The 26988-nt window shown below is 43.9% G+C and overlaps 1 protein-coding gene across 1 annotated transcript in view; it reads left to right on the top strand.

Moving 5' to 3' along the window:
- SLC25A40 (solute carrier family 25 member 40) overlaps nt 1-26988 on the top strand; it is a 36907-nt gene that overhangs the window by 1804 nt on the left and 8115 nt on the right. The window contains exons 2-7 of the mRNA XM_014526576.2: nt 1226-1285; nt 2601-2707; nt 10624-10691; nt 19131-19252; nt 21474-21647; nt 25872-25981. Coding sequence (XP_014382062.1) covers nt 1226-1285; nt 2601-2707; nt 10624-10691; nt 19131-19252; nt 21474-21647; nt 25872-25981 — 641 coding nt within the window. The remainder of the gene's footprint in view (nt 1-1225; nt 1286-2600; nt 2708-10623; nt 10692-19130; nt 19253-21473; nt 21648-25871; nt 25982-26988) is intronic.

Consider the following 26988-nt stretch of genomic DNA (forward strand, 5'->3'; position numbering starts at 1 on the left):
TTATGAGAATTTCCCCAGAGAAATGGGTGGGATTGCTTTTGATTTTCAATGTGGCACCAGGAGAGTCCAGTGTTGGCTGACAGGATTGAGCACCTATTGTTTTGCTGCAGTGTTGAAATAATTGCCTTACCTATAATCAAGGTTTCCTTTGCATGTGGTACAATGGCACCATATTCTGCAGCATCCCTGCACATATAGTAGATTTGTCTCCTGCAGTGTTTTTCCAGGCAACTCAACTCAGAATCTATTCCTATGTGTGCCAGGAAGGGACCAACCTGCAGGTTTAGCAGCTCAGCTCCCCTGACTTTGACTGCTTCATTGCTCTCCAGACAAGGTTCTTTGGGAAAATGTGCTATCTGTTATTAGATCAACTAAATAGCTGGAAGAATTGTTCTTTGCATGCTTTCGGGCACAAACACCCTTCTTCTGGCATAGGGAGAGTCTGCTGTTATTTTGCGTTCTCCTGGATGGAAAAGAAGCCAATATGCAAAATGCAGGTCTGTGAAAATACAAATGCGTGACAGGGAGGATCAGAGGCCATGGGAGACAATAGGTGTGAGACTGGAAGGGGGGGTAGGGGGAATGTTTACCTGATGATTGCTCTCCTGGATACCCAGCTCATTAGCTTACATTTTGGGCTCTCCAGGGCCCTGCTTCTAATCCTGAATGCTTGGCTATGTCAAACAATGGTATCACATGCAGAGTTCCAACTGCCTCCAGATAGCAGAGAATGCTGGAGAGAGAAAGGCAGCTCTGGGGGGAAGAGAAATGCTGGAGAGAGAAACCCAGTTGTGGGGGAAGAGAAAACAAACGACCGAATGACTGCACACAGCCAAAAGAAAAATTTGCAGCAAAAATACCAGGTCATTTTAAGACTTGGGTACACATTGACATTTTATCAGTGCAACTGCAACAAGAAATTGAAACTGATTTAGTTTAACTGGTGAAATGCTTGTGTGTGAACACTAGGAATAGCTAGTATTGATTTAACTTAATTTAATTTGTTAACTGAAAACAGTTGAGAACATAAGAGCATACCATCATTTTGCTTTTAGTGACAAGCACATCTAATATGGGTATCAAAATTTATGCATTTTTCCTTTTGCAGTGTATGCAATATTCCTGAGGCAGATGAGGTCTTAAAGTACTGGTTTACCTTTTCAGAACAAGATTATAATTAAGAATCTAACATTTCTCATTTAAATTATTTTTTCCTTTATTTTAGTGACACCTTTGGATGTTGTAAAAATTCGGCTACAAGTCCAAAGTAATCCATTAACCAAAGGTAAATGGTGTTTTTAAAGAATAAATCATATTGCTATATCTATATAAATTATTTCCATTTTAATTTTCTCCCCTATATAATTATGTGTGTTTCTGCTCAGTAAAATAGCTATAAAATGATTGGTCCTTGGTTTACTGTCACTGTAACTTTAAATTGAATTTCCTAAATTATTTCAAGTGAAAAGATGATTTTCTAACTTTCAATCTTGCAAATCCAGCCTGGGACCAAAAAGTTACCTGTGTCTTCTTTCTTGTTTGCAGTTCCTCTTCAGTAATCATGCTGAGGACCAGCTTCTGTCCTCTGTTACATGTTTGCAGCCTGTTGGAATTATTTACTCAAATTCAAGACTAGGTTTTTCCCCCTCCTTTAACATATGGGAGGGGAGCCCCATCTTGGATTTGAGTACAAGTGGGTGGAGGGGGCAGGCTGGGGCCAGAGCAACCATATGTTTCATGAACTGGAGCCACAGGGTAAGTGCTGTGGGGGCAGGCAGCAGGTAGGAGAGAGGTGGTGGCTAGGGCAGGAACTGAAGGGACAGGTGAGAAAATAGTTGGGGCAGGGTGGTGGGGGGGATGAGAGGCAGGGGTCAGGCCATTTAACTCCCCTGCCCCCCATTGCCTGCCCCACTGCAGTGGGGGTGATTGTAAGACACCTTCCATCATTTGATTCTAGATATGGAAAAATATTTAAAAATTATACATTTTCCATGTTTAGAATCAAAGTATTGTGGGGGTTGTCTTAAATTCAAAGTAATCTTGGATTTGGGTATATAGGGTGGTTAATAATTCTTCTGATGCGGAGCCAGAAAAGACCTCAGTTCACTCTCCTGTAGCTGTGTAGTTTCTTCAGTGTCAACAGGATCTAAATGAAGCAAAACCTTATTTTAGCCACTGAAGTATGCAGATATAACTGAACATCCAGAAAAGCAAATCTAAGGTGCCATTTTTCAGTCACTCTTCTGTCTGTTCCTTTATTTCAACTGTGTACACGAGACATTACAGTACAAAGTACTTAATAATGTACTATAGAGTAAGAAAAAATAGATATTGCTAAAACTACTCTAAGTATTCCTACAAGAAACTACTTATAAAACCTAGGACTCTCTTAAGTCCTAATCAGCAGCAGAGCCCATATGATATACTGTAGGCATATCTTAGGCAGATGTATTTTTTACTATCCTTCCTTTCTTTTCTCAGTACCTGAAGCTTTTACTAGCTTTCCAAGCTACTCTGTCACAGTTTGTCAGACCAACATGTTTGTTGAGCAGGAGTAATGCAAACATTAATTTTTTTCCTTATGTGCACCATTTTGTTAGGAAAATGCTTTATCTACTCCAGTGGCCTTATGGATCATGTATGTGTCTGTGAGAATGGGAACACCAAAGCATGGTATAAGAAACCTGGCCATTTCAAAGGGATGTTGGTAAGGAAATTATGCTTATAATGAAAGTCTTTAAAATAATATCTGATAGAGGAACTCTTTTTCAAAAATCTATGTATTTTCTCACAAATCATGCCCCCTCCTCCAAAATAAGACATGGACCTGTTTTGGGAAGGCAGAATGAAGGGGAAAAAAGATCTTGCCAGTCATGGATAAATGCTGACTACAACAGCTGTAAGAAGGTTAACACTGTAGCTCTGATCTTGAAGGGTAAACTCTGCCCACTTCCCCTCAAAGGGCAAAGGGAGAGACACAGCAGCCTTCTTGATGCAATGTCTCCCTGCTTCTTCACTGGAATAGAAACATGGAAGAATAGAAAAATCAGTCTCTCTGCTTAACACATGCACACTGATTTCTGAGGGGTGATTTTTTGAGGAAAAGGTGCATGTAATAAGTGAGTAAATGCGGTAATTGGCAGCATATCAACTTTTAAGATGTTTCTAAAGCATTTTTAATATGGGTAAATGTATGTTAAACACACATAGTAATGTAATATTTGTAATAAAATGTGTCAAATATTTAAATACATCAAGTATCTCCTTAATATATTTTGTCTATCTGATTTGTATACTGCCCCAATCCACATGGAGTTTGTTACAGTGCTGGATCTTGTAATCTTGTGAATCAGCCCGCGGGACTGAGAAAGCCTTAAAATCCAGACAAGTGGTTCTCAACCTTTTTAGACTCAAGCCACTACTCAGAAAATGCCACCTCTTAGCTTTGAGGGAGACAAGGTTCTTTGGTGAATCTGATATCTTTTATTAGACCAACTTAAATAGTTGTAAAAAATGTTTTACAAGTTTTTGGGTTTAAAAACCCTTTGTCAGTTTGAGGAAGTCTCTGCAGTTGGTGTTTGCTCTTCTTGGATGGAATGAATAGTAAAGAAACCAAAGGCTGGGCTGGTGTGCATGCAAGACAGGCAGTCAGTGAAGATGTAAATTGAGGAGTCAGTGGGTGAGAGACAGGCTGGGGGGGTGCTTGGAGAGAGAAAAGGGGGATGAATGTAGCAGTTAAATAGTGGAGAGGTATCTGGGGAGTCAGATGTTAGGCAGGTTATAATGTGTCATAAATCCAATGTCTATATTTTTTGTATCCAGGAGGTTGATGAAATGAAGTTCATAAGCTCATCTCTGGGAAGTGTTTTGTAAATTTCCTTTGAGGATTAGAACTGAGAGATTGGAAGGAGAGTGGTTTTCTTGTGAGAAATGTGCCCCCACAGGTCATTGAGTATTTTTGTCTTTGATAGATTTCCAGTGTGCGTTCATTTTGGTGCACAGTTGTTGTCTGGTTTCTCCTACGTATTGTCCATCAGGGCATTTGGTGCATTGGATGAGATGTATTACATTTCTGGAGGTGCAGCTGTAAGATGCAGGGATGCTGATGGCTCTGTTGTGGGGTGTAGTAATTGTGGGGGTTGGCAGGTTTTGCATTTCTTGTCATGGCATGGTCTGGATCCATTTGGTGTGTTTTGGACCTGAGGAAGTTTGCTTCTGGTGATGAGTTTACTGAGCTTCGGTGCTGGTTTGAAGGCTAGGACGGGTGGTTCTGGGAAGATCTGTTTAATAACAGGGTCTCTTTCTAGTATGGGTTGCAATTGTTTGAGGATTTTCCATATGGGTTTGAGGGAGGGATGATATGTCATAACCAGCGGTGTGCGATTCATGAGGGGTTTTTTTCTGTACTGCAGCAATACTTCACGTGGTATCCAGGTGGCTCTTTCAAACGTGTGATCTATCTCTCTGGAGGAATGTCCTTGCTGGGTGAAAGCCTTTTTAAGATTGGTGAGGTGGCAATCCCGGGTGTTCTTTTCAGTGCAAATTCGGTGGTATTTGAGGGCCTGGCTGTATATCACAGCTTTTTTGGTGTGTTTAGGGTGATTGCTGGTCCTGTGCAGATATGCATTTGGCCTGTGGGTTTCTTGTATAACGTGGTCTGTGTTTTATCATTCTGGATACTGATCATCGTGTCTAAAAAGGAGATGTTGGTGGTGGAGTATTCTAGACAAGTTGGATGGAGGGATGGTGATTGTTGAATTTCCGATGGAACTCAATCAGAGATTGTAGGTTTTCAGTCCAAGTGATGAAGATGTCATTGATATATCTTTTTGATATATCTAAGGTATAGCAAGGGTTTGATGGTGCAGTCCTTGAGGAATTCTGCTTCCACGTGGCTTATAAAAGGGTTGGCATGTTGTGGGGCCATTTTGGTGCCCATAGCTGTGCCCATGGTCTGGAGTAAAGTGTTGGTTATTAAAAGTGAAATTGTTGTATGTGAGGATGAAGTGTATAAGGTTAGTAATATCTTTGGGTCTGTACTCTGAGTTGTAATCTTGCTCTTGTAAATCTGTAAGGCAGACTTGGATGCCATCCTGGTGTGCTATGTTGGTATATAAGCTGGTAACATCCATGGTGGCTAGGAGGGTGTTGCTGGGAAGGTGGTCTATGTTTTTAAGTTTCCGTAGAAAGTCTGTAGTGTCTTGGACAAAACTTGCTGTTTGGGTGACAAGCAGTTTTAGGATTGATTCGACGAAACCTGATATTTCCTCAATTAGGGTCCCATGGTTAGATATGATAAGTTTGCCAGGGTTCCCTTGTTTGTGTATTTTAGGGAACGTGTAAAAAGTCTCTGGGTTGGGTAGTGGGGGAATCAAGGCCTGTAGTTTTTCTTGTAGTTCTGATGGAAATGATTTGATGGTATTTTTGAGTTTCAAGGTGAAAACGGGAGTAGGATCTTCTTGTAGTTCTTTGTAGTAGGTGGTGTCAGAGAGTTGTTGGTTGACTTCCTTTATGTAGTCTTCACGGTTTAGGATGACTATGGCTCCTCCTTTATCTGCTGGTTTTATTACTATTTGGTGGTTAGATCTTAGAGATTCTATGGCCTTTCTCTCTGGCAGAGAGAGGCTATTATGGTGGCATATATTATTGATTATTTCATTGTTTATCCTTTCCCCAGAGCAGTCAGTGTAGCAGTCAAGGTTAATGGATTAAGTGGATTAATTTTGGTCATGGAAATATTCCTTGAGGCAGAGGCAGAGGCTTCGGAAGAATTTGTCTAGTTCTCCACATTGAAGTATTTATTAGGGTATTTTTCTGGAGAGAAATTTAGGCCTGTAGAAAGGACAGATTTTTCAGTTTTGGTGGTAAGCGTGTGTGTGGAGAGATTAATGGTATTTGAGGGTTGCTTTCAGTTTCATTAGGTCTGAGGTTGGAATGTTGGAAGGTGTTGGTCCTCTGATGGTTGTTTTGTGGCTGGGGGAGTTGTTCTTGGAGTAATTTGTTCCATTTCTTCTTTTTATGTTGGATGATACCTCTTAGCTTTTTTGTCTATGGAAAAATAATAGAGCAATTCTTCTTTTGCAAAGAACTCAGTCCAGGGCAGGTGTCATTTTTTTTGATACTTTGGAATCCTCTTTGAAATTTCTATGTCCGTCTTGTGAATCCTATGAAGGTATTTGCAGACCTATCAGTGGTAATATGTGCAGGACCCCACAGCACTCTTAAAATAATTCCATGGCATCTGGGGATCTTGCTTCACTCTGGTTGAAAATCACCAGTCTAGGCTCAAAGGGCAAGATTCACAAAGGGACCTAGATATGGGGACTCAGTATCGTTATGCCCAAATTTTAGATTTCTGCCTCTAGGGACAGAATTCCAAACCCTGAGCTGGTGCTTAAATTCTCTGTTTTTTAAGTAGAGAGACTTTGGTTACCCAGGATTGAGATTAGTAGTACTCAGAATGGTAACAGAGAACATGTTTAAGACATTTAACAGGAATCATAGAAAAGGGCACTATGTCTGAAATCTACCTGCCTCCTAGTTTTAAGCAGCAAAGTGCTTCCTTGTACTCTCTACTTAGGTGCCTGAGAGTAGGGGATTTGTAGCCTGAAAATGCCAGATCAGGTGCCTGTGTGCAGAGGAGGATAAGGAAAAAATAGTGGGGAGAGTGGTTGTTACTGCTTACAAAATACCTTCAAGATTAGAGAATTCATCCAGGAACTGGGAGACCTGGCTTCAGACCTCTTCATATCTTCTGTTTCCTAAGGAAGGGCCATAACCACTAAGATATGAAATGAGGGCACCTTCCACACCTGTTCAAGCTGGGCCACTGCATGGAAAGGAATATCCATCATGGGGCCAGAGGGAGAAAAAGCAGGAGAGAGCATGACTATATCTCAATGAGAAGTTTTGTGGGTTTTTTGTCTTGGGGCGAAAGAGGATGTTCTAGGTTTTGCTTTAAAGTCATTGAATTAAATTGCTAAACAGCTGACACCAGGGACTGGAACCAGAATTTAGATGGTGTGCACAAAGTGGACTCCACCACTGCTCTTTTCCAGTGAAAATGATTGTAGGCACCAAACTCAATGCTGTCAATCATTTTTAGGTATACCCTGAGTATACCTGCTAGATCAGGCCTGTCAGAGGACTTGTGCATAATTTAAGAAACCCAAAAGGCCTTAGATGGGAGATAGGCACTAAGATGTTCAATCCAACAGGATAGGAGCAGCTATTCACAGTAGCTGAACTTTAGGAACCTGTTAGTTTTCCTCTGAAAATGTACTTGCTTTAGAGAGTCTTAAATGCCTAAGTGTGAGTTAGGCAGACTAGGTTCCTTGGGTGAATTAGGCAGATTACTGTGAATTGCTTTCTTGGACTTGGGTATATTGTGCCTAAGACCCATTTTAAGCACCTGAGTTCCTTTATGAATCTCACCCAAAATGAGAGGTCTTTCAGGACTTGCTGTTTCCCGTAACTCCGCCTCTGGAATTTCAACTGTAGTGTCATAGTAGTTTGGGGTCAGAAGGGACGTGAACAGATCATCTAGTCTGCCCCTCCGCCACTGGCAGGAGCACATGCTGGGATCACACGACCCTAGACAGGTGTTCATCCAACCTCTTTTTGAATTTACCCAAGGTAGGAGCGAGGACCACTTCCCTAGGCAGTTGGTTCCAGGTCCTAGCCACCCTAACAGTGAAATAGTGCCTCCTAATCTCTAACCTGAACCTATTCTCCAGCAGCTTCTGGCCATTCTTCCTTGTCACCCCAGGTGCTGCTGAGGGGAATAGGGTCCTTCCTATTTGCTGCTTATCTCCCCTAACGAGTTTGTAGGCAGCCACCAAATCCCCCCTCAGCCTCCGCTTGCTGAGGCTGAACAGGTTCAGGTCCCTCAGCCTCTCCTCATAGGGCCTGACCTGTTGCCCTCCAACCAAGCGGGTGGCCCTCCTCTGGACCCTCTCAAGGCAGGCCACATCCTTCTTAAAGTGTGGTGCCCAGAACCGGACACAGTACTCCAATTGTGGCCTGACCAATGTCACATAGAGGGGGAGTATCACCTCTCTGGACCGGCTTGAGGATGCATCTTCGGATGCACAACAAGGTGCAGTTGGCTTTGCTGGTTGCGATCTGGCATTGGTGGCTCATGTTCATCTTGGAGTCAATAATGACTCCAAGATCCCTTTCCGCGTCTGTGCTCACCAGGGGGGAGCTCCCCAGCTTGTATGTATGTTGTGGATTCCTTCTCCCCAGGTGCAGCACCCTGCATTTTTCTACATTGAACCCCATCCTATTCTCATCTGCCCACTTTTGTAGTCTGTCTAAATCTAATTGCAGCCTCTCTCTCCTTTCCAGCGTGCCTACCTCTCCCCATATCTTGGTGTCATCGGCAAACTTGGACAACGTGTTTTCCACCTCCTTGTCCAAGTCACCTGATGAAGATGTTGAACGGTGTAGGCCCCAGGACCAAGCCCTGGGGGACCCCACTATTCACATCCTGCCAGGTCAAGTACGACCCATCCACCACCACTCTTTGGGTGCACCCCATCAGCCAAGTTTTGATCCATCCAACTGTAGGCATCAATGCCACAGTTGCTCAATTTATTAATGAGAATGGGGTGAGACACAGTGTCAAAGGCCTCCTTAAAGTACAGGAAGCCTACACCCACGGCAACACCATCATCCAGGGATTTAGTTAACTGGTCATAAAAGGCCAGGTTTGATCGATTGATTGTATGAATGAATGCTGAAAATAGTTTTTTTTGCACATCCTGCTTTTATGCTGGTTACAAAGCTAATAATGACTCCTGAAGAAGCTTGTCTTATCCAGTCAATGTACACTTGACAAGTTCTTCATGTTTCACTGTGTTGCTAAGCTAGCCTGCATAGAACAACATTCCTTCTCTGTAAGCAATGGTAAAAAGTGCTAAAAAATAGCAAATTAAATTAAATGGAGTTTGCTTATGATGTGTTCAGCACATATTGGGTCCTATAAAATGTTGATTATCTAAATGTGATTTTAGCACAAATAAAAGCATGTTATTTAGGAGAACAGACTTCTGGCAAGATCCTCAAATGGTATATATTGGTAAATGGAGCCATGTCACATTTTCCCCTGGAGGAACTGATTGTTTATATTTAGTAATATAAGGAAATGCAGGATCCATGTTCAAATATAATACAGACAGTACTATGTTCTGATGGCTGTTTGTTGACTAGTGAAAGTACTTAGTGATCAGCATTTTCTGAGAAGTGATGTCTGCATCACCAAAATATAAAACCAGCAGTAATAGTCACCCTTACTCTTAGAGACTGTAATATTCCCCATTTGATATGCACCACAGTACTGTGTTTAGATGCTTTAAAATTCCTGCCTGAGTATACACCAGCAATTAACTCCATGGCCTCTCTTGCATAATTCCTAGGCACAGGCTATCTGTTACCATATCACAGGTGCACAGTGTTGTGGTTTCACTGCCTTGGGTCCCAAGAGCTAGTGCTGATTTCCCCCCTCTCCTCCCCCAAAACTCTCAACTACACAAACCTTGCAAAATCAATCACTTTTTGCTGTAGTTAACATAAATCCCTATATTAATCCAAAACAATAACACTCCTGTACGTCATTCTCCACCTTCACAGTTTTAGAGTGTTCACTAGTAATTGGATCAGTGTCTTTTTTAGGTTCCAGGACTCTATTTCTGTAGATCAGTTACCTCAGAATCATGGTGTCTGCCCACCCTTCTCTCCAGCCACCCTCTCTTTTGACCTTGGCTGATAGAGATGGCTGCCCCAACATGCTTTATCTTTCTTCTCCCTTTGAGTCCTCCTTTTTAGTCCCATATCATGATCTCTCTGAATTTGTGGTTTTTAGAGTCGTTACTGATGTAGATTCTATTTCTAGGCAAATTCCAACCCTTAAAATCCAGCTGTGGTTGAACAGTTAGACAAAACTGGCTCTTGGATTTGGCCAAGTCTTTATCCTTGGATGCTGTCATTTGCACAGTTGAGTGTTAAAATTCAGTGACATTTCATTACCCCAATCTAGGAGATATATGATCCATTCTGATAATGGAGGGAGATTCCACACATGCAGAAGTTTTCTACCATGTAGCAGTTTAATAAAATCAGCCAGAATTCATAAAGATGTCTATAGGCGGATTCGCCAGGTTATCACGGAGGCTAATCTCCAAAGAAGCTTGGAGAATGAATTACCTTCTCACACAGAGAGGTGGCTCTGTCAGATGATAGCAAAAGTGTGTGGTGGGGTCATCTGGAGGAACTTGCAATGCTTTGTGTGTGTTGTACCAGTACTGTCTGCTATTCTTCTTTCATGGGTACTAATGATTTAAACTAACACCACAGTCATGCAAACACTTAGGCACATGCTTAACATTAAGTATTTGAGTAAACCCATTTACTTCAGTAGAACTACTCAGGCTTAAAATTAATTAAGAGCATAACTATTTACACAATTGGGGCTTTAGTGTGAAAGGCCATTTTTAGAATACTATTTTTTTTCAAATTTCTTTTGAAGTAAATTTTAATTCTGTCACATGTCCACTAAGAAAATTATCTGAATGAAAGCAGTATAGCGCTAACTATATGCTCTTTGTTTGCTTATTATTTTAGGATGCTTTTGTGAAAATTGTTCGAATGGAGGGCATTAAATCACTGTGGAGTGGACTTCCTCCAACACTGTGAGTTGAAATTTCACTTCTTCTGTCATGTATCATAAACAGTAAAGAGAGAATTCATTATTTTGACCAAAGAGTGTGTTGCTTTCTAAAGTTTAATTTCAAGCAAATTTCCCATGTCATTAATATTCTTTATCATCTGTACATTAATATTAAGTTTACCTGAAACCTCCAGAGATGATATATTTTCAGCCAGACAGTGAGATTTCTCCATATAGCCCCTTTCCAACCTTTAAGGGCAATATCTTAACTCCTTGTCTAGCAACTGTCTTTCTTCATAGCATTATGGCAGCCTGACAAGGATAGTAATTCAGACCTCTACAGAACACCATTACTGCATTTTTAATCTCAACCAAGTGGACAAACCCAGCAATTATCCTTAAAGTGAGCTTTGTGTTTCATGAAGTACAGGACATAACACTGCAAGTCTCCTGCCACAACTCATGGCACCCAGTGGAACCTCTTATGTTTGCCTTCAATGACCACACACTGCTAAATATGTATATGTAAACAAAAGTAAAGCGCTGTTTAAATTAAGCTTGTTGTTTGTACTCTAGCACTTAGCTGTTTCAAAGGACAAGGCTTCAAAGTCATTGGTGCGTAAGTTAATTAAGGGGCCTATGTCTGAGCCAAGAAAGTCAGAAAGTTTATGCTTCAACACTCATGTCACACTCACTAAAGGTGTACACCAAGAAGACATTTAAACAATTAGCTTTATACTAGCTGAAAAAGCTACAGATAGATGACATATCTCAAAATAGGTATAACTCCAACCAGTTAGTGACAAATTTACCCTGGTATGAAACAGGTCTAAATCCATATTGATACAGATTCATCTCTATCTTCTTTTTTATCTGGGTGATTGGTTAGCCAAATAGAATCCTACACTGCTTTGTAGCCTCCCTTGTGGTAGCTCTCTGAACTCACCTCTGACATTAGCTTCTCTGGTGCTATGAGAACCAGACACTAGAAGACTCAGTAGCCTCATCCCAGCATTTCCTCAACCTTGGTTGCCCACTGGCACAATGGAGCAGCAGGGGACACTGGACTGTTGCAGAGGTCTCTCAAGACTAGGAAGAGTTTATCAATGGAATCCCAGAAATTACAGGTAGTTTAAGGGATTGTCTCCAGCTGAGGCTGGAACAAAATCACCATGCATTCATTATATTTTTCACTTTCCAAGTTCAGTAGTTGCAGTTCTGGGGACCCCGAAGTCACTGCCATCAATAGCAAATGTACTGGAGAAGAAAGGTGATGATATAGAAATGGATAGGGAGCTGGTGTTTTTGGAGGGTGAGATCCATGGACATTTCACCCTCCTGGATGGAATTCTGCCAGGACTACTGTGGCACCCTGATGAGAGAAGGCATCACTGGCTAGGTGGTCTGCAGTGAAACAGGGAAGGAGGAGCTCTGTGGCAAGCAGGGTGAAGATGACACTGGAGCATCTGAACAATAACCTAGGGTTTGGGAAAGAGAGAGAGACAGTGGTCAGTGCTTAGTGTCTTGTTCCACCAGACTGAGTGGAAGAAGACAGCCCTTGTGTGGCCTTCTCTCCTATACCCAGCATTCATCCCTGGCCTCCATCTAACAGCTTCCATGGTGCATTGGAGCTGTCCAATTTACTTTGCTTGATAATACCACATGCTAGGGGAATCAGCAGTATGCTGAGCTTCTGCTTCTTTTTCTGAAGAGAAAGAACAGCTTTTTATGACAGCTGAGCTCTTTCTATCCCTGTGGCTCTCACTTGGGCCTGGTGCTGTGGGACTCCAGTCTGCAGGGTACAGAGCAGCGTAGTGACTAGTGAGGCTTTGAATTCACCCATAGGAGTTAACGGTCAGTATAATACAAGTTTTTTCCTCATTGCCTCCTGCTCTGTTCACTCGGTGTAGATTCTCCCATAAAGTCCTTTTTCTTTAACAGGGCACTTTGATCATTTGGCACTATTTAATTTGTTTGTCTGCTAAATAAAAATAGCTTTGTTCATTCCATGATTTTTATAGAATTGGCTCCATGTACAAACAGCAAAATGTGAACCTGCTTCTTGTTCAGTTCTCCCATCACTTCTTAAATGATCAGGGGAGATCCTGATTTTCCCTGATAAAAAAATTGCAAATTCTCTGATAAAAATCACAAATTCTCTGATAAAAGCCAACAAAATCCATTATTAAAATGAAACGCCACTATATATAGGTATCAACTGAACACAATGTTTTATTGATATATTTACAATTTTAAAGCAATTTGGAAGCCTACCAGTGCCTCAATCATTATAAGAAAATACATTTTAAATACTTATACGTTTTGGTATCTGATTTTGGGGTTTTTTTTAGGGGTGTGCCAATTAAAAAAAAAATTGGGGCCAATACTGATGACCAATTATTGACCAGCCATATTGGCAGATACTGATCCAATTGCCAATATGTAGCCCAGCAGCATGGAGAGCAGCATCTGGCTGGTAAGTCTGTAGTGGGGAACGAGCATGGGGGGCACAGATTGAGGCCCCTGTGGTGAGGGATCGAGTGGGGCTGGGGCAGAGGTAGGCACTGCCCAGCTGGGGCAGGGTGGGGCGCAGGACATAGCTGGCTGCTCGTCTTGGGGGTGGGGAGAGGGGCCATCTCCCACTGCTGTCTGCACCCCCGAGTGAGGGATGGGGGGCATGTGCCAACTCGGATCTGTGCGTGGGGCGAGGGCGGACTGCATATTTGAGGCCAGTGGTTGCGCCAGCCTCTTCCAGGCAGCTGTGCTCAGGTCAGGTGGGCCAGGGCAGGAGGCGGTGGCACTGAGAGCAGAACTATGGTGAATTTTGGAGTGGCTATAGCCTCTCCCATAGACCCTCCTCCCAGTGGCAGCCTCCAGGAAGAGGCTGGAGCAGCCCCTGCTCTGAGCACGCAGTGCATCCTAGCGCTGCACACAGATCCAGTGGGGTGGGAGGATGTGGCCCCCATACCTCCCCCAGGGGTGCACTCAGTGGCAGGAGCGGTCCTCCCCCAGACGAGCAGCCGGCTTTGTCCCGTGCCCTACCCAACCCTGGCTGGGCAGCACCTGCCCTAGTCCCATTCACTCCCTCACTGCGGGGGCCTCCATTTGCCTTTCCCCACACTCCAACCCTCCCCTTCCCCCAACAGACTGACCAGCCAGATGCTGCTCTCCATGTTGCTGGGCCGCACTCCTGGCCACATGCATGGTGCGATTTTGCATATGTATGCAGCATTTATCAGCGACATTATCAGCAATTGGCTTTTTTTGGCTGATGTAGCCAGTAATGTCAATTTTCCTTTTATCAGTGCTAATATGATATGGACCGATGTATTGGTGCACCTCTAGTTTTTTATCATGGAAAAGTAATGCTCCCCATGCCCCCTTAGCTCACAGAACATAGGCCTAGGCCTCTCACTCCCAAGCCACAGCCCCCTGGCCCTGATAGTAATGCCCATGCTGGAGGGGGCCCCCAGCTGCCAGGGCTATCAGGCCAGGAACCTAGGTATGCAGCCCCCTGCCTCCCACAGCAGCACCTGAGCTGCAGCTGCTGCTTGCCAGAGGTGGCAGCTGCTACAGCATAGCAAAGTGTGGAGCCTGGTTTTCCCTTTCCCATGGGTGGCATAAGCAGAACGGAGCCCATGGGGGGAGTGGGTGCGGGCTGCCTGCTGTGGGCTCGGGCAGTGGGGGGCGTGGCTCCCTGCTGTTGCAGGGGTGTCAGGGGGAACCCGTGCCCCCAGATCTGTGCATGGGGCAGGGGTGGGCTGCCCACTGTGGGCTTGGGCTCCCTGCCCTGCTGCGCTCCCTCAGGGCCTCAGCAGCCCAGTGGGTGGGACCTGGCATGGCAGGGCAGAGTGGGGTTGGTCAGGGAAACTCCTTACCACTGTGAGCCCTGCACCTGCTTGGCGACGTGGCCCCTGGCCGCTTCACAGCAGCAAGGGGCACAACTCCTTTTGCTGTGGGGTGGGCAGGGGGTGCATTGCCAGGGTGGCATGGCGCTCACAGTGGCAAGGAGCTTCTCCACCTGGCCCTGGTCTGCCCTACTGTGCTGGGTCCCACCCGCTGTGGGAGGGCAGGGAGTTCGAGCCTACAGTAGGCAGCTTGCCCCTGCCCCATGCACAGATGTGGGGAGCATGTGCCCCCTGTGTCCCCTGGGACTGTAAACAGCAGTAGGGAGCCAGCCTCACTCCCCCTGCCTCCTGGACTAGCTGCTTGAGGCCCCATCCTGCTCCCTGCCCAGGACCTGTGGCCACATGTTCCAGCCCCAGGCCTCAAACCCCACACATCGCCTGGCTGGGCAGCAGACCCAGTCCCAGTCCTAGCCCTGCCCAGCTCACTCCCTCCCTCCCTATGGGGACCCCAATTTCCCCCTTCCCTCCCCCAGACTTACCTGCAAGAGCTGCTCTCCAGGCTGCCTGGCAGCCATGTGCATAAACATGCACCTGCTCCCCCTAGTCCTTGCAGGCTGGAACTCTGCCAGCCTGCAGAGAGCTCTTTGCAAAAGTGGACAATCCACATGTTTTTCCATTAAAACAAGAAATCCACATTTTTCTCCATTTTTCTGTGGGAAATGGAAAATCTGGATCCCTGATGATCAGGGCATCCTGCATGAGATTTTTGCCGATGGTGGTTTCATGGAATACTGGCTGTGGTTGCTAATACCGCTGAGAAAGTTGCTTGGCCTCTACTGCCCACTCTTCATCCAGTGATTTGCCCCTTGTTTTGCAAATGTTTTACAGGATGTGCAAGCTAGCATCATCTTGGGAAGGTGATGGCTGGATGGGTCCAGCTGAAGGCTGAGCACCCTCCACTTGGGCTTGAGCTGCCCAGAGACATGTTCCACAATCACTCTGCAGATGCCAGGCTGGTAATTGAATAATTCCTTTGTAGGTTTCAAATGCCCTATGCACAACTTTATAAGCCATGGGAAGAGTGGGAAAACTGGGTCACTTAGAATCAATGGGCAGGATCACTCCATTGATGTTGCTTCCAGCATAAACATTGGCAAACAGTCCCTGCTTCATCACAGGAAGTCAAGTGTACAGCTATGGAAAACCCTGGCATGAGGTACCTTTAATGACCATCTGGCTGTGACATCCATGAATCTCCCACGGTGATGTACAGCATCCTCCAATGCAGCCAAGACAGTCATTTCTGATGATGTACTGCAAGCTACAGTGGAGAGGACAAAAGCTTAGATTATAAATGCAATAAATCACATCAGTGCAATTGGGGAGCTCCATATGCGTTAATTTATAGGTGAGCTCCTGAGGACTGGAAATATGGAGAAAGTGTTTCTTTGGTTGCACAAACCTCACAAATGGCAGATCCAGTAGTAAATATGTCCATTTTGCCATGGGCAGGTGGGAGTCACGAGGTCTCAGGTTTCCAAAGGGCTATTGCCATCCATATCTCTACACTCAGAGGAACTCTTAGGTTGGTATACTGCTTCCTCAGCTTTGGGGTTAACTCTGTGTAAATCTAAAAGAATGTGGCATTCATCATCCTGATGGTCTCCCACCACTGCTGATTGTCCCATATCTGCAGTAGTGCTTTCTGAGTCAGCACTTTTTCCCATACCCAGAACCAGGGTACACAGTGTACAGTGTCCAAAGCAGGCTGTCCTGCTTGGGTTTGTGACTGTTTGAGTTTTCACAGTCTTTTAGCAGCTTTCTGGCTTTTGCCACGAGCATGTCATGTGGTTCCATTATATACTGAGATCAGTCAGTCATTCCTAGACATTAGGAAGAACTTCTTCACAGTTAGAGTGGCCAAGGTCTGGAATGGGCTCCCAAGGGAGGTGGTGCTCTCCCCTACCCTGGGGGTCTTCAAGAGGAGGTTAGATAGGCATCTAGCTGGGGTCATCTAGACCCAACGCTCTTTCCTGCCTATGCAGGGGGTCGGACTCAATGATCTATTGAGGTCCCTACCGACCCTAACATCTATGAATCTATGAATTCCATAACTCTGGTAAGTCACCTCAGCAACTTGGGTATTCATGCTGTCAAGGGTAATGAGGTGACTACAGACTCAGTGCTGCAATGCCGTGTATATTGCCATATGATAGCAATGTAGAAAGGAGCTCAAAACACAAAGGGTCTATGCTGTACTTGCAGAGGATGTGAAATGACAGTAATTCTGTGGCTTTAACCAGTGAAAATTTACACCTGAGACTTCAGGCACTTCAGGCCTGGTTTCCCAAAAGGAATAGCTGTTTCTATGCTACAAGGCACCAAGAAAGCAGGCCACAAGAGGTACTGGGAGATACCTGTCTCTCTACCACCTAGCAGTGAGGTGGCATAATCACCACGTTGTGTAAGCATATTCAGTTAATGTAACCAGGTGCTAAGTTTCTGTCTGTTAGCTCATCGCTCTCTGAGCCAGTTAGTTTTTAAGGTGCTACCTTGCCTTACCTTCTGCCTGACTTCTAACAACTTCTTAGCTCCTATCATGATTTTACACTACTGTGCAAACTGTTTTTATGTAATATCAATGTGCAGATTCTTTTGTCTGTGGCCTAAGAATAGAACTGGTTTCTTGATTGGAGAAAGACACTTCTTAAAGAGAGGTCTACACTATAACTGCCTGGTTTTCCATGAAGTTTATTAAACCTGATTTGTCAGCTTCATCCAATGCTGTTTTTGGGAAGTGGATTGGCAGGCTAGGGTCATTTATGTGCAGTTATTTCAAAGTTATTCGATATCATATTAGACTAAATTATTTTAGTGATACGTGTATTGATAATGGAATATACCGATAGTTTGCATGAACTTTACTGTGCTAAAGAATATAAAAGTTTATTTGTACTTACCCCATTTTTTTCTTAAAGTAGTAAGATTAACAGATCATAGGATCATGGAATAGTGTAGCAGGAAGGGACCACATGAGGTCATCTAGTCTAGTCCCCTGCTCAAGGCAAAATCATCCCTAACTAAATCATTTCAGTCAGGTGCCTGTCCAACCAGATGTGACCCAGGTAGACAAGTAGCAAAGTAAATACAAATTTAGGTTTAGTATCTATTTCCATAGGATTCTAAATCTGTCTGAACCATTCATGCTTCATACATTGTTCTTTCTATTTCAGCTGTTTCATTACAACAGTTCATAGATTCATAGATTGTTAGGGGCTGGAAGGGACCTTGTAGATTTTCAGGTCCAGTCCCCCTGCACTAGTTCTTTAGCTTGCATGAAAAAATAAAAATAATGGTTCCAGTTCAGCCAAAATAATTTTTTTAGGAGGAGGGGGGTTGCACTGAAAAAAAATCATTTTGTTTTCAGCCTTACACAAAATTTCATTGGGCACTTAAAAAATCCTCAAAGGGAACAAAAGGATGGACTATCAAAACAGGAGGATGAATAATTAGTTCCCCTTTTATCCAATAGTCAAGTAGTTAGATACTTGCCAAGGATGGGAGAGATACAGATTTAATTACTTTTTCAGTTCAAGTGGACTTAAATGCACATGAGCCACCTTGGAGGAGAGTGCCTTAGTCACTGTATCAAATATGTTGGGATGCATTATTCTTTATTTCTCCTACTGATGTTGTTCAGCTTTTTATGAGACACTTAAATACTCATTGACCCAGAGAGTGAGGAAGAAAGGGAGTGACATTGCAGCATACAGGGAGGAACACTTGAACCTCTACTTCCTGCACCAGCAAATAATATATACATATGTTATAGAAAGCGGAATAACATCAGCAAGAGGAACTGAGAGCATGCACCCCAGCATACTCAACAGTCTGATGGTAAAAATATTTGCCTGGAAATTGTGATATTTCAGGTAGAGATTGGAATTGGACTGGGTTTCCTTTATCAAGGATGAATGTCTTAGCTAATAAGCTATTTGAAAAAAAGTATAGCATCTCCACTATTTATTTTTCCAGCAAGAACTATTTAATGAAATTGGGTTAAATTTGTGAATTGTTTCAGGGTGACAAGCCCACATTTTTTACTGAACCTTTTGTTCATGAAAAAAGAAAAATTGCCCAGAAATAACCAATTTTTCATTTGTGACTGTTTCCAAAGCTCCATGTGTCTGGCTTATGGTTGAAGTATTCACAAGGAATCAACAGAAAACAGGTGGAGTTTAATTTAATTGGCTGTTCTACATAAAAAGAAATAATAGCCAAAGTTAAAGAAAAGCATCAGTATTAAAGCTGAATCATAGAAAGCGTGCTTCAAAAGTGAGACCATTTAGCAGGGTAGTCTGTCAGATTATGAAAACAATTGCATGAATTAAGGTAAAATTCCAGAAGGAATTTGAATCTTTACCACACAGTTCGTTAATGGAGGTTTAACAGGAATTTGAGAGCTACAAGCTTATGATGATTTTTCTCATTTACACATAATTTAAATTTTAATCTTTTTATTTAAGCAAAAAATTCAGATTGAATTACTAATCACAATGATTTTGGAGTTTTTTTCTTTGTGGTAACTGAGATTTCTTTCATTTGTATTTTAGAATGATGGCACTTCCAACCACAGTAATTTATTTTACTTGCTATGATCAACTAAGTGAAGCTTTAGGAGCTACATTAGGAAAAGGTGACTTCATTCCAATTCTGGCTGGCTCCTTAAGCAGATGTGAGTTAAATTATCTATACATTACAGTATTTTTTTTTACTATTTATTTTCCTGATATTTTACATTGCAAGCCCCATTTGGTGTGGTTTAAAGATAAAATTAAGTATACCTGGTCATAGCAGGCACTGTACACAAAACCCAACATTACATGCTTATTTAACTTAGTTCTAATTTAAATGGGAGCTAGATTCTACTTTTTCTTGAGAAGAACTTTTATATTTAATTTATTTACTAGAACTCGGGTAACATTCTGTGGAAACACTTCAGGCAGGCTTTTTAGCTATGTCTCTCTTAGGCCCCTGCCACATTACATGTATTACACAACTACTGTAACTGGTTAGTTGCGCAATAAATTTAGGCTAGCCACACATGCAAAATAATTATCATGGCATAAAAATATACATCCAGCTATAAAGAGCATCAACCAGTTACAAAGTTGGTGCTTGAAAATGTATAACAACTTTATAGCTGATTTCTATCCAGCTTCAATTTGAATGTATTGGCAGGCCCTTAGCAGCGTTACTGAAAGGCGTATTATGAAATCCTAGACATGGAACTTCTTGTAACTTATATCTTGTCTTAAAGGTTCTTCAAGAGAAAAAATAATCCTTGTCTCCAGTGGTTCTAATAATAAATATTTTTTGTCACATACTAGTTTAAAGGTAATGTAGGGTTACCATACATCTGGCCCCAGACATATCCTTTTTTTGTGTCCTCCAACTGGGTGTTTTTTTTTAAATCTAAACAAGTGTCCAGGATTTTGCTTTGCTCTGCTGGTGGGAGCAAGGGAAGGACAATTGGAGGCAGCGAGCACCATGTGCATCTGAGCGTGCACGCATGTGGCTGGCATGAGGCCTGGAGGGGTGGTGGGAGCAGCCTCAGCAGCTGGATGCAGGAAAGTCTGTGGGGAATGGGGGTTGGAGGGCCAGGGCTTGGGGACGGTTGGGGAGGGGTGTGGAAGGGATGGATGTGCGAGGGGGAGTGTGTGCCTGCCGGCACTGGGGGATGGTGTCCAGGTGCTAGGGCTGCAGCAGGGTACAGGGGCAGGGGGAAGCCCCTCCAGCAGCAGAAGGGGGCAGGCGAAGGGGGCAGGCAGTGGGGAGCTGCGTGGCTGGGCCAGTGACACCAAGGGGCTGGTACCTGTGATGGAAGGGGAGGGGCATCTAGGAGATGCTGCAAGGGGGGGGGGCAGAGTGGTAGCGAAGGAGGCTGCCTAGTGCAGTGCAGGAGCTGAGCCCAGAGCATGGGGTACCACAGGCCTCCCTTCTAGCTGGCACTGGGTCTGGACTCACTCTGCTGCCATGGTGGTTTTGCAATTGCAACTACAGCAGGAAAGATCCACTGGCTGAATCCCCTGGTATGGATGCAAGCTTGCCAGCAGAAGGTAGTTTTCGCTTGCTGGCTACACTAGCTCCCCTAAAAGGACATCAGCTCAACAGGCAGAAACATTCTCTTGCCAGTAGATGTGTATTCACATGGGGGATTTCATTGGGAGATCTATATGGCCTGCAGGATGTGATCTTTTCATACTGCTGGCTAGTGTACTTCTGCTTGCAGTTCTTTTTAATGGGGACAATACCTTAGGTTTTATCACTCCTATTAGTTGAAGTCAGTAAGGTAAATATCTTCATCTGCCAGGATGCTAGTAGGAAGGGTGTGATTGTTTAGGGTCATTTCTCCCTGCTTCTTAAGTTAAATGGTAAGAGAGTTCATAATAGACCCAGCTGAGATCTGACTCCTCCTAGAAACAAAGAATGCCTGACTTGATATTTCTAAAGAAAAAGAATGGATGAGCCACTTAAAAGTAACTTACAAAGAGAAAAAGGGACTTTAAAAATGAGAGCTACATTTTAATTTTTAATACACAAGAAGCAAAACTTTTTTTTAAGTAGAATTTAGGATTAATGCAGGAATTGACATTTTAAAATCAGGTTATTAACAAAAACCTGCTGACATTTTAGCCCATTTTTATCTTTGTTGAAGTATAAATTTAAATGATACCTTGGAGTCGCCAATCTGGGGTCATATGTATGATCAGATTGTTCTCACCTTCATGGGAGGTTGTACAGTTAATATAACTTAAGCAGCAACTTTGGGAGAGATATCTATGACAAAGCTGAAAATATGAAAACGGAAGGAGAGCACATTCTTGGGAAACTGCACTGTGAACAGAATTTTCGCTTTAAATATTGATAACGTCTCATCTTTTTCTCCTTTTCAGTGGGTTCAGTAACTGTAATAAGTCCCCTGGAGTTGGTTAGAACTAAACTTCAGGCTCGCCAGTTATCTTACAGGCAATTACATGTGTGCATCAGTAACACAATAGCCAAAGATGGCTGGCTTTCTTTGTGGAGAGGCTGGGGTCCTACTGTTCTTAGAGATGTTCCTTTCTCAGGTAGGGTTTATTTCTCTTCAGAGTTTGTTATGGGGAATAATTTGCTTGTCAGTCCCCTTAGAATTTTTTCTCAGAATTTCATAATGTGCTATGTTATAGATAAAATTGTGCTTTGCTCATTATTCAAAAGATGACTGTTCCCGGTGCTATAAAATCCACACAGACTTGGATTTTCTTGAAATGTATTACATTTTTTGGGGTGTAGATTGTGGTTGGTGGTCCAAATTTGGGATTATGTAAACAACACATTTCTGAGAGAAAACTCCCATAAAAATAATATTTAGAAAATTACATGAGTGTTATCACTTTCCTGGTATGGTGCAGTGGCTTATTGCAGTGGGTGGGGAGGTGGGTGGGACGGCTACTCAGTTCACTGCATTGCACCCCATCCTGTGCAGGTCCAGCTGCTGGCAGCTGCGGTACCAGGACTATGCAGTGCTAACAGCAAGCTGAGTGGGGGGGGATGGATGCAGGAGAGGTGGAGGAGTCTGCACGCTGCGTGGCCCGACCTGGCTACAGCGGAGCAGAGCATAGCAGCATGGGGCGCAGCACTCCCTCCTAAGGTTCCCAGTGGTGGCTGGCAGGCTGGGTAGGATCAATTGGCATCTCCCTGGCTGCACCCTCTCCCTCCCCAGCCCTCTACAGCTCACCAAAACGCAATAAATCGCCTTCCAGCCCAAATAATTGCCCACCCCTGCCTTATAATGAATTGCTTCTAAGATTTTCAGATCTTCACAGTTTTTCTGATGCAAAGCTAGGGGAATCTAGGACCCTGACATCTACTCATTATAGCATGGACTACCTATGAGATCAGCTCTTGAAAAGAACTGAAGAATAATTCAGATACATTTCAAAAGTTACGTTATTGCGCTGCAAAGCACTTGTACTTTTGTTTACATGGAGTAAGACATCTATGTAAGTCTGCTTCTTCAGAATGTTTTTGTGAGTGAAACATTGAGCAGTGCACTAAGTCAGAGGTTTGTGGTAGGGATTAGCAACCTATGGCCCCTGGAGCCTTTGTATCTGATTTGTAGAGCCATGCCTTCAACAGCATTTGGCAGCATGGGGGTCTTTCTGCTTTGCACCACTGTTAGACACCTCAGGCCCTGGCAAAGGGGAATACTCCCTGCACCATGCTGCTGTTGGTTACCTGGGGCTTTGGTGGAGGGGGAGCTCTGGCCATGCCAGACAGCATAAGTTCCAGTGGAGAGTATCCTTTGCCACACTGCAATGCAGCTGAACAGCAGGGAGAAGCAGGAGTGGTCAGGTCCTAATGCCAGCCTGCCTCTGACCCATGCTAGAAACCATGCTGACCTCTGGTTCATGGAAATGAACACTGCCCTGTAGAATCCACACCAGAGTCAAAATCCTTTACTTGTGATTTGCAAGGGTGGTTAGAGCAATGGGCATGGAAGGGGTTACAGCAAACAGGGGTGTAAGGGACCACCTGAATGATATGTTCAATGACTAGAGAACTGTCAGAGAATTGGGTTTCCAAAGGTGTAGTCTGTATGATGCCATGATGAGTAAGGGTCTTCAAAAGGACCTTTTCTTTTTGAGGAAAAGTACTGAAGCACCTAGAAGCACTAAAAGAATCAAATGAGAAGATGGAGGAGAAATTAAGTACATTCCCTTCCAGTGACATACTTCAGGAGGAAGTCAAAGGGAGTAATTTATGTTCTCCCATCCCCATCCTACTACATATACCTCCTGCCCCCAAAAAAGCTCTTAGCCAGGCTAAGTGACTCAAGGGAGTCTGGAATTCCTCCACTACTTCCTGATCTGAGAAAGGAAACTCCAGTTTCCGTTATTTCCCATACTCCCTCAGGCACTAGGGAAGGGATGACCCTTCTTTTTGATGTTGCTGCTCGTATTGGAAAGGGGAGGCCAAACAGTACAAGGGAATGTGAGGAGAAAAGGAGGCTGTTTCTGCTCTGTTTTCCCCATTTTTGTTCTGACACTCGCTTCTGTTCCACCTTTGTTATATATCCCCATAACTACATGTCAATTACTGCACTGCTGGAGCATCTGCTCCTCAGTCTGCAAGTCTTGTCCATGCCCAGCTCCATGCAGAGAAGAGAACTGGGGAGGAAACAGTATGCTGTGCTGTACTAAATGGACAACTAATGACTTCTGTATCAAGGATGATTATTGACAAAGAGCCAGAGGCAGCCAGGGGGAAAATTAGGCTGACATATATGGAGAGAAAAAAGTCTATTTATCTTTAAAATAAATAAATAAATAAATAAACCTGATGAATGTTTTTGAAACTTTATTAACATAGGGTTAAGGTTGCCTAACCTTATCTCTTGCCTTCCAAAATGTGGACGATGGCAAATTTCAACTCTCTAAAAACTAAGAAACAGAAAGCTAAGTACTTGCCACTACTCCAGTGCAACTTCAACTTTGCCATCTATAGCCCACACATTAGCATTCCACATTTCCTTCCACTCAAGTTAGCTCCTCTTGAGTTAGCTAAGAGTGAGAGCTGCCACACTGCAGAAATATTCAAGATTAAATCTTAAATCTTTGCCTTTGTTTATCGCTTTCTAAAGGCAAAACTGAAATGAGGCATAATTGATCTGTCAGGGTGTACATGCAGTCCTTATAGTTCATGGTACCTACATCTACCAGCCTATTTCAACAGTTTCCTCTGTAATTCAGTACTGTCTCAACCAGTGCACTTAGTTGTGGTTACAATGCAGAGACAAGTGCTGCAGTTCTGACTGTGGAACACAATATAAACTGGGGGCAGACAAAATACGGCCCCGCAGGTGGTGGCAGCAGCAGTAGCAGCACCAGGTGGGGGCGCTCATGCCTGTTTTGGGTGCTCGTGCAGCATGCAGCTCCAGCCAGCACTGTACATTGTGATGAGGGGTGCAGCCCCTGCTAGGCAGCCCCTGTGCTCTTGCGGCACGGGAGGGAAGCCCTGTGCACTGGAGCCAGCTCCCTTTGCCACCCCTGGCTACACAGATCCAGGGAACAGGGAAGACAGCCAGCTCCAGCATGCGGGGCTTCCCTCCCTCGCTGCACGAGTGTTGGGGGCTGTGCATGCATGGCAGGGAGCACTGGTGATAGAGACTGCCCAGCAGGGGATGTGCCTCACTGTGATGTGCAGTGCTGGCCAGAGCTGCACCCCACCAGGCACCAGCACTGGGCATGAACACCCCAAGTGCCCCCTCCTGCTGCTGCACCATGGGGGGAATGCAGAGGGTGGTCCCCACACCCCTCCACCCTGCCCCCACAGCCCCCCACATATATATACCCCCCAACATACCCTGTGACCCCCCAACCTCCTTATAACCCCCCGCTTTTGAGTTATGCAATCACCTCTACATACACTACGCAAACACAAATCATGACAAAACTATTTTTTGTAATAAAATTAAAATATGTCATAGGTGTTTGATTTTTAGTGTATGATTTGATTATTTTTCTGGTTCCAAAATGGCACCCCCAAAAGGAGTATTTCCAGGAGGAAAAGGGGAGGGATTTCCAGTGGCAAAGGTCAGGGGTTAGGGGTGGTATGTCTAGTCCCAAGATGGCGACCAGGGGGTGGGGCAACTATCAAGGGGCAGGGCTACCTATGCAGCCCTCAAGCTAACCAAACCTCCTTAAGCTGCCCTCCATCCAAAATAATTGCCCAACCCTAATATAAACGGTAGCCCTTTAATTTAATTGTTCCTCAAGTTGTCTTATTGTAGCCCCTTGCTGAAGCATTCCCAGTGCCTGTGTGCCAGCATCAGGATAAAGATTTAAGATAGTTTTTGGGGGATGGCACGTAACTCTCTCTCTCATGGAAGTCCACATTTAACTTTGTAAAACAGTTAATAAGGTTTATATAAAGTGTAAAATAACTGAAAATGCAATAAAATGTATTTTATAAACTGTCTAGTTCATGTGAAGAAATGTAAAACAAAGTAACTTTTAAAAAAATCTTGTTCCATGTCAATTGTACACACTGCTGTAGTGTTTAATAACAAAAGAATTGCTACAGTGGAACAGAGCAGTGATTAAACTAGAGTACTGGCTACCTGAATACTGTATTTTCTCCTATACAACACACTCTTCTCTTCTCTCCCTGCCCCCAATCAGCATTTAAGTGGGGAAGCTATTTTCTTCTCTGGAAAAGGAGCACACCTGGAGACTGTGCTCAGTATACCAGTTTGTTGCTTGTTGCAAATTTATGGTTTTGGAGTTTTATTGGTCTTTTTATACCTCCAGCAATGTACTGGTACAACTATGAACACCTCAAGGAGGGGCTGTGCAAGAGATATGACATGCATGAACCAACATTTATGATGTGTTTTGCATCAGGGGCTATATCTGGATCTGTAAGTCTACTTTTTTGTTACTACTATTTTATAGTAATATTATTTTATATAAAGCATGAATAAACTACCCGTCATTCATTGAGAGATTATATATATTAGCAAAAAAGTGTATGAGATTGTCTACATAGTGGGCACATCTGCATGTGCCCGTATGGTGCAATAACATCCATTATTGCATCACGCTGGTGGCACGTGGTTATTTTTAGCTGCTGCATCAACATAGCGACACACTATAGCAAGGGAACACGTTGCTATGGCAACATACCTGTGGCATCACACTTTGTGTGTCTCTCATGTAGACACACCCACTGTGAGTGTTTTTAAGTAGGGGTCAGTAACCTGTGGCACTTGGGCCAGATCCGATCCAGGGAGCCTTTTGCTCTGGACCACAGACATGCAACATTCAGCAGTGGAGGGATTTGGCAGCAGTCACTTTTCTGTGCCACCCTGGGTAAAAGCAGTGGCAGTGGCTGGGTCCTGGCACCTGTCCACCTGCCTCTGACCCAAACTGGTTCAGTCTGGCCTACAGCTTTGAAAGGTTGCCAACCATTGCTTTTGAGCAGAAGAAACTTGCCGTCAGCTATGCAGACCGTGCAGATTATCTATTGCTGAAATACCTGACCTGCAGCTGCTTTTATTTCTGAGTGAAATGTATTTTGGAAATATTTAATTAAATAACATAAGTGTAAAATGGGGGAGAAAGCCCCATATCTTATATTTGCATACAAAGCTGCAGGTGGGGAGGGCAGGCAGCTGCTGCAACTCTGACTCCGGTTCATGGCAGCTGCCTGCCCCACTCCTCTTGCCCTCTGCAGATTCTGCTCCCTACCCCTGTCCAGCACCTTCTTCCCCCTTACTGTCAGTCACAACTCAGCTCTGGCTGGGGCTGGAGGCCCTCCCAGGCACAGAGTATAAGGAAACTCTGTCCCCTGCCCAAGCCAGTCAGCAGCACCAACACGGCTGCATGGATCCTGCCTGGCCAATCAGCAGTGCTGGCACTATTGCAT

This window comes from Alligator sinensis, unplaced genomic scaffold (assembly GCF_000455745.1).
Source record: "Alligator sinensis unplaced genomic scaffold, ASM45574v1 scaffold1588_1, whole genome shotgun sequence".
NCBI lineage: Eukaryota > Metazoa > Chordata > Crocodylia > Alligatoridae > Alligator > Alligator sinensis.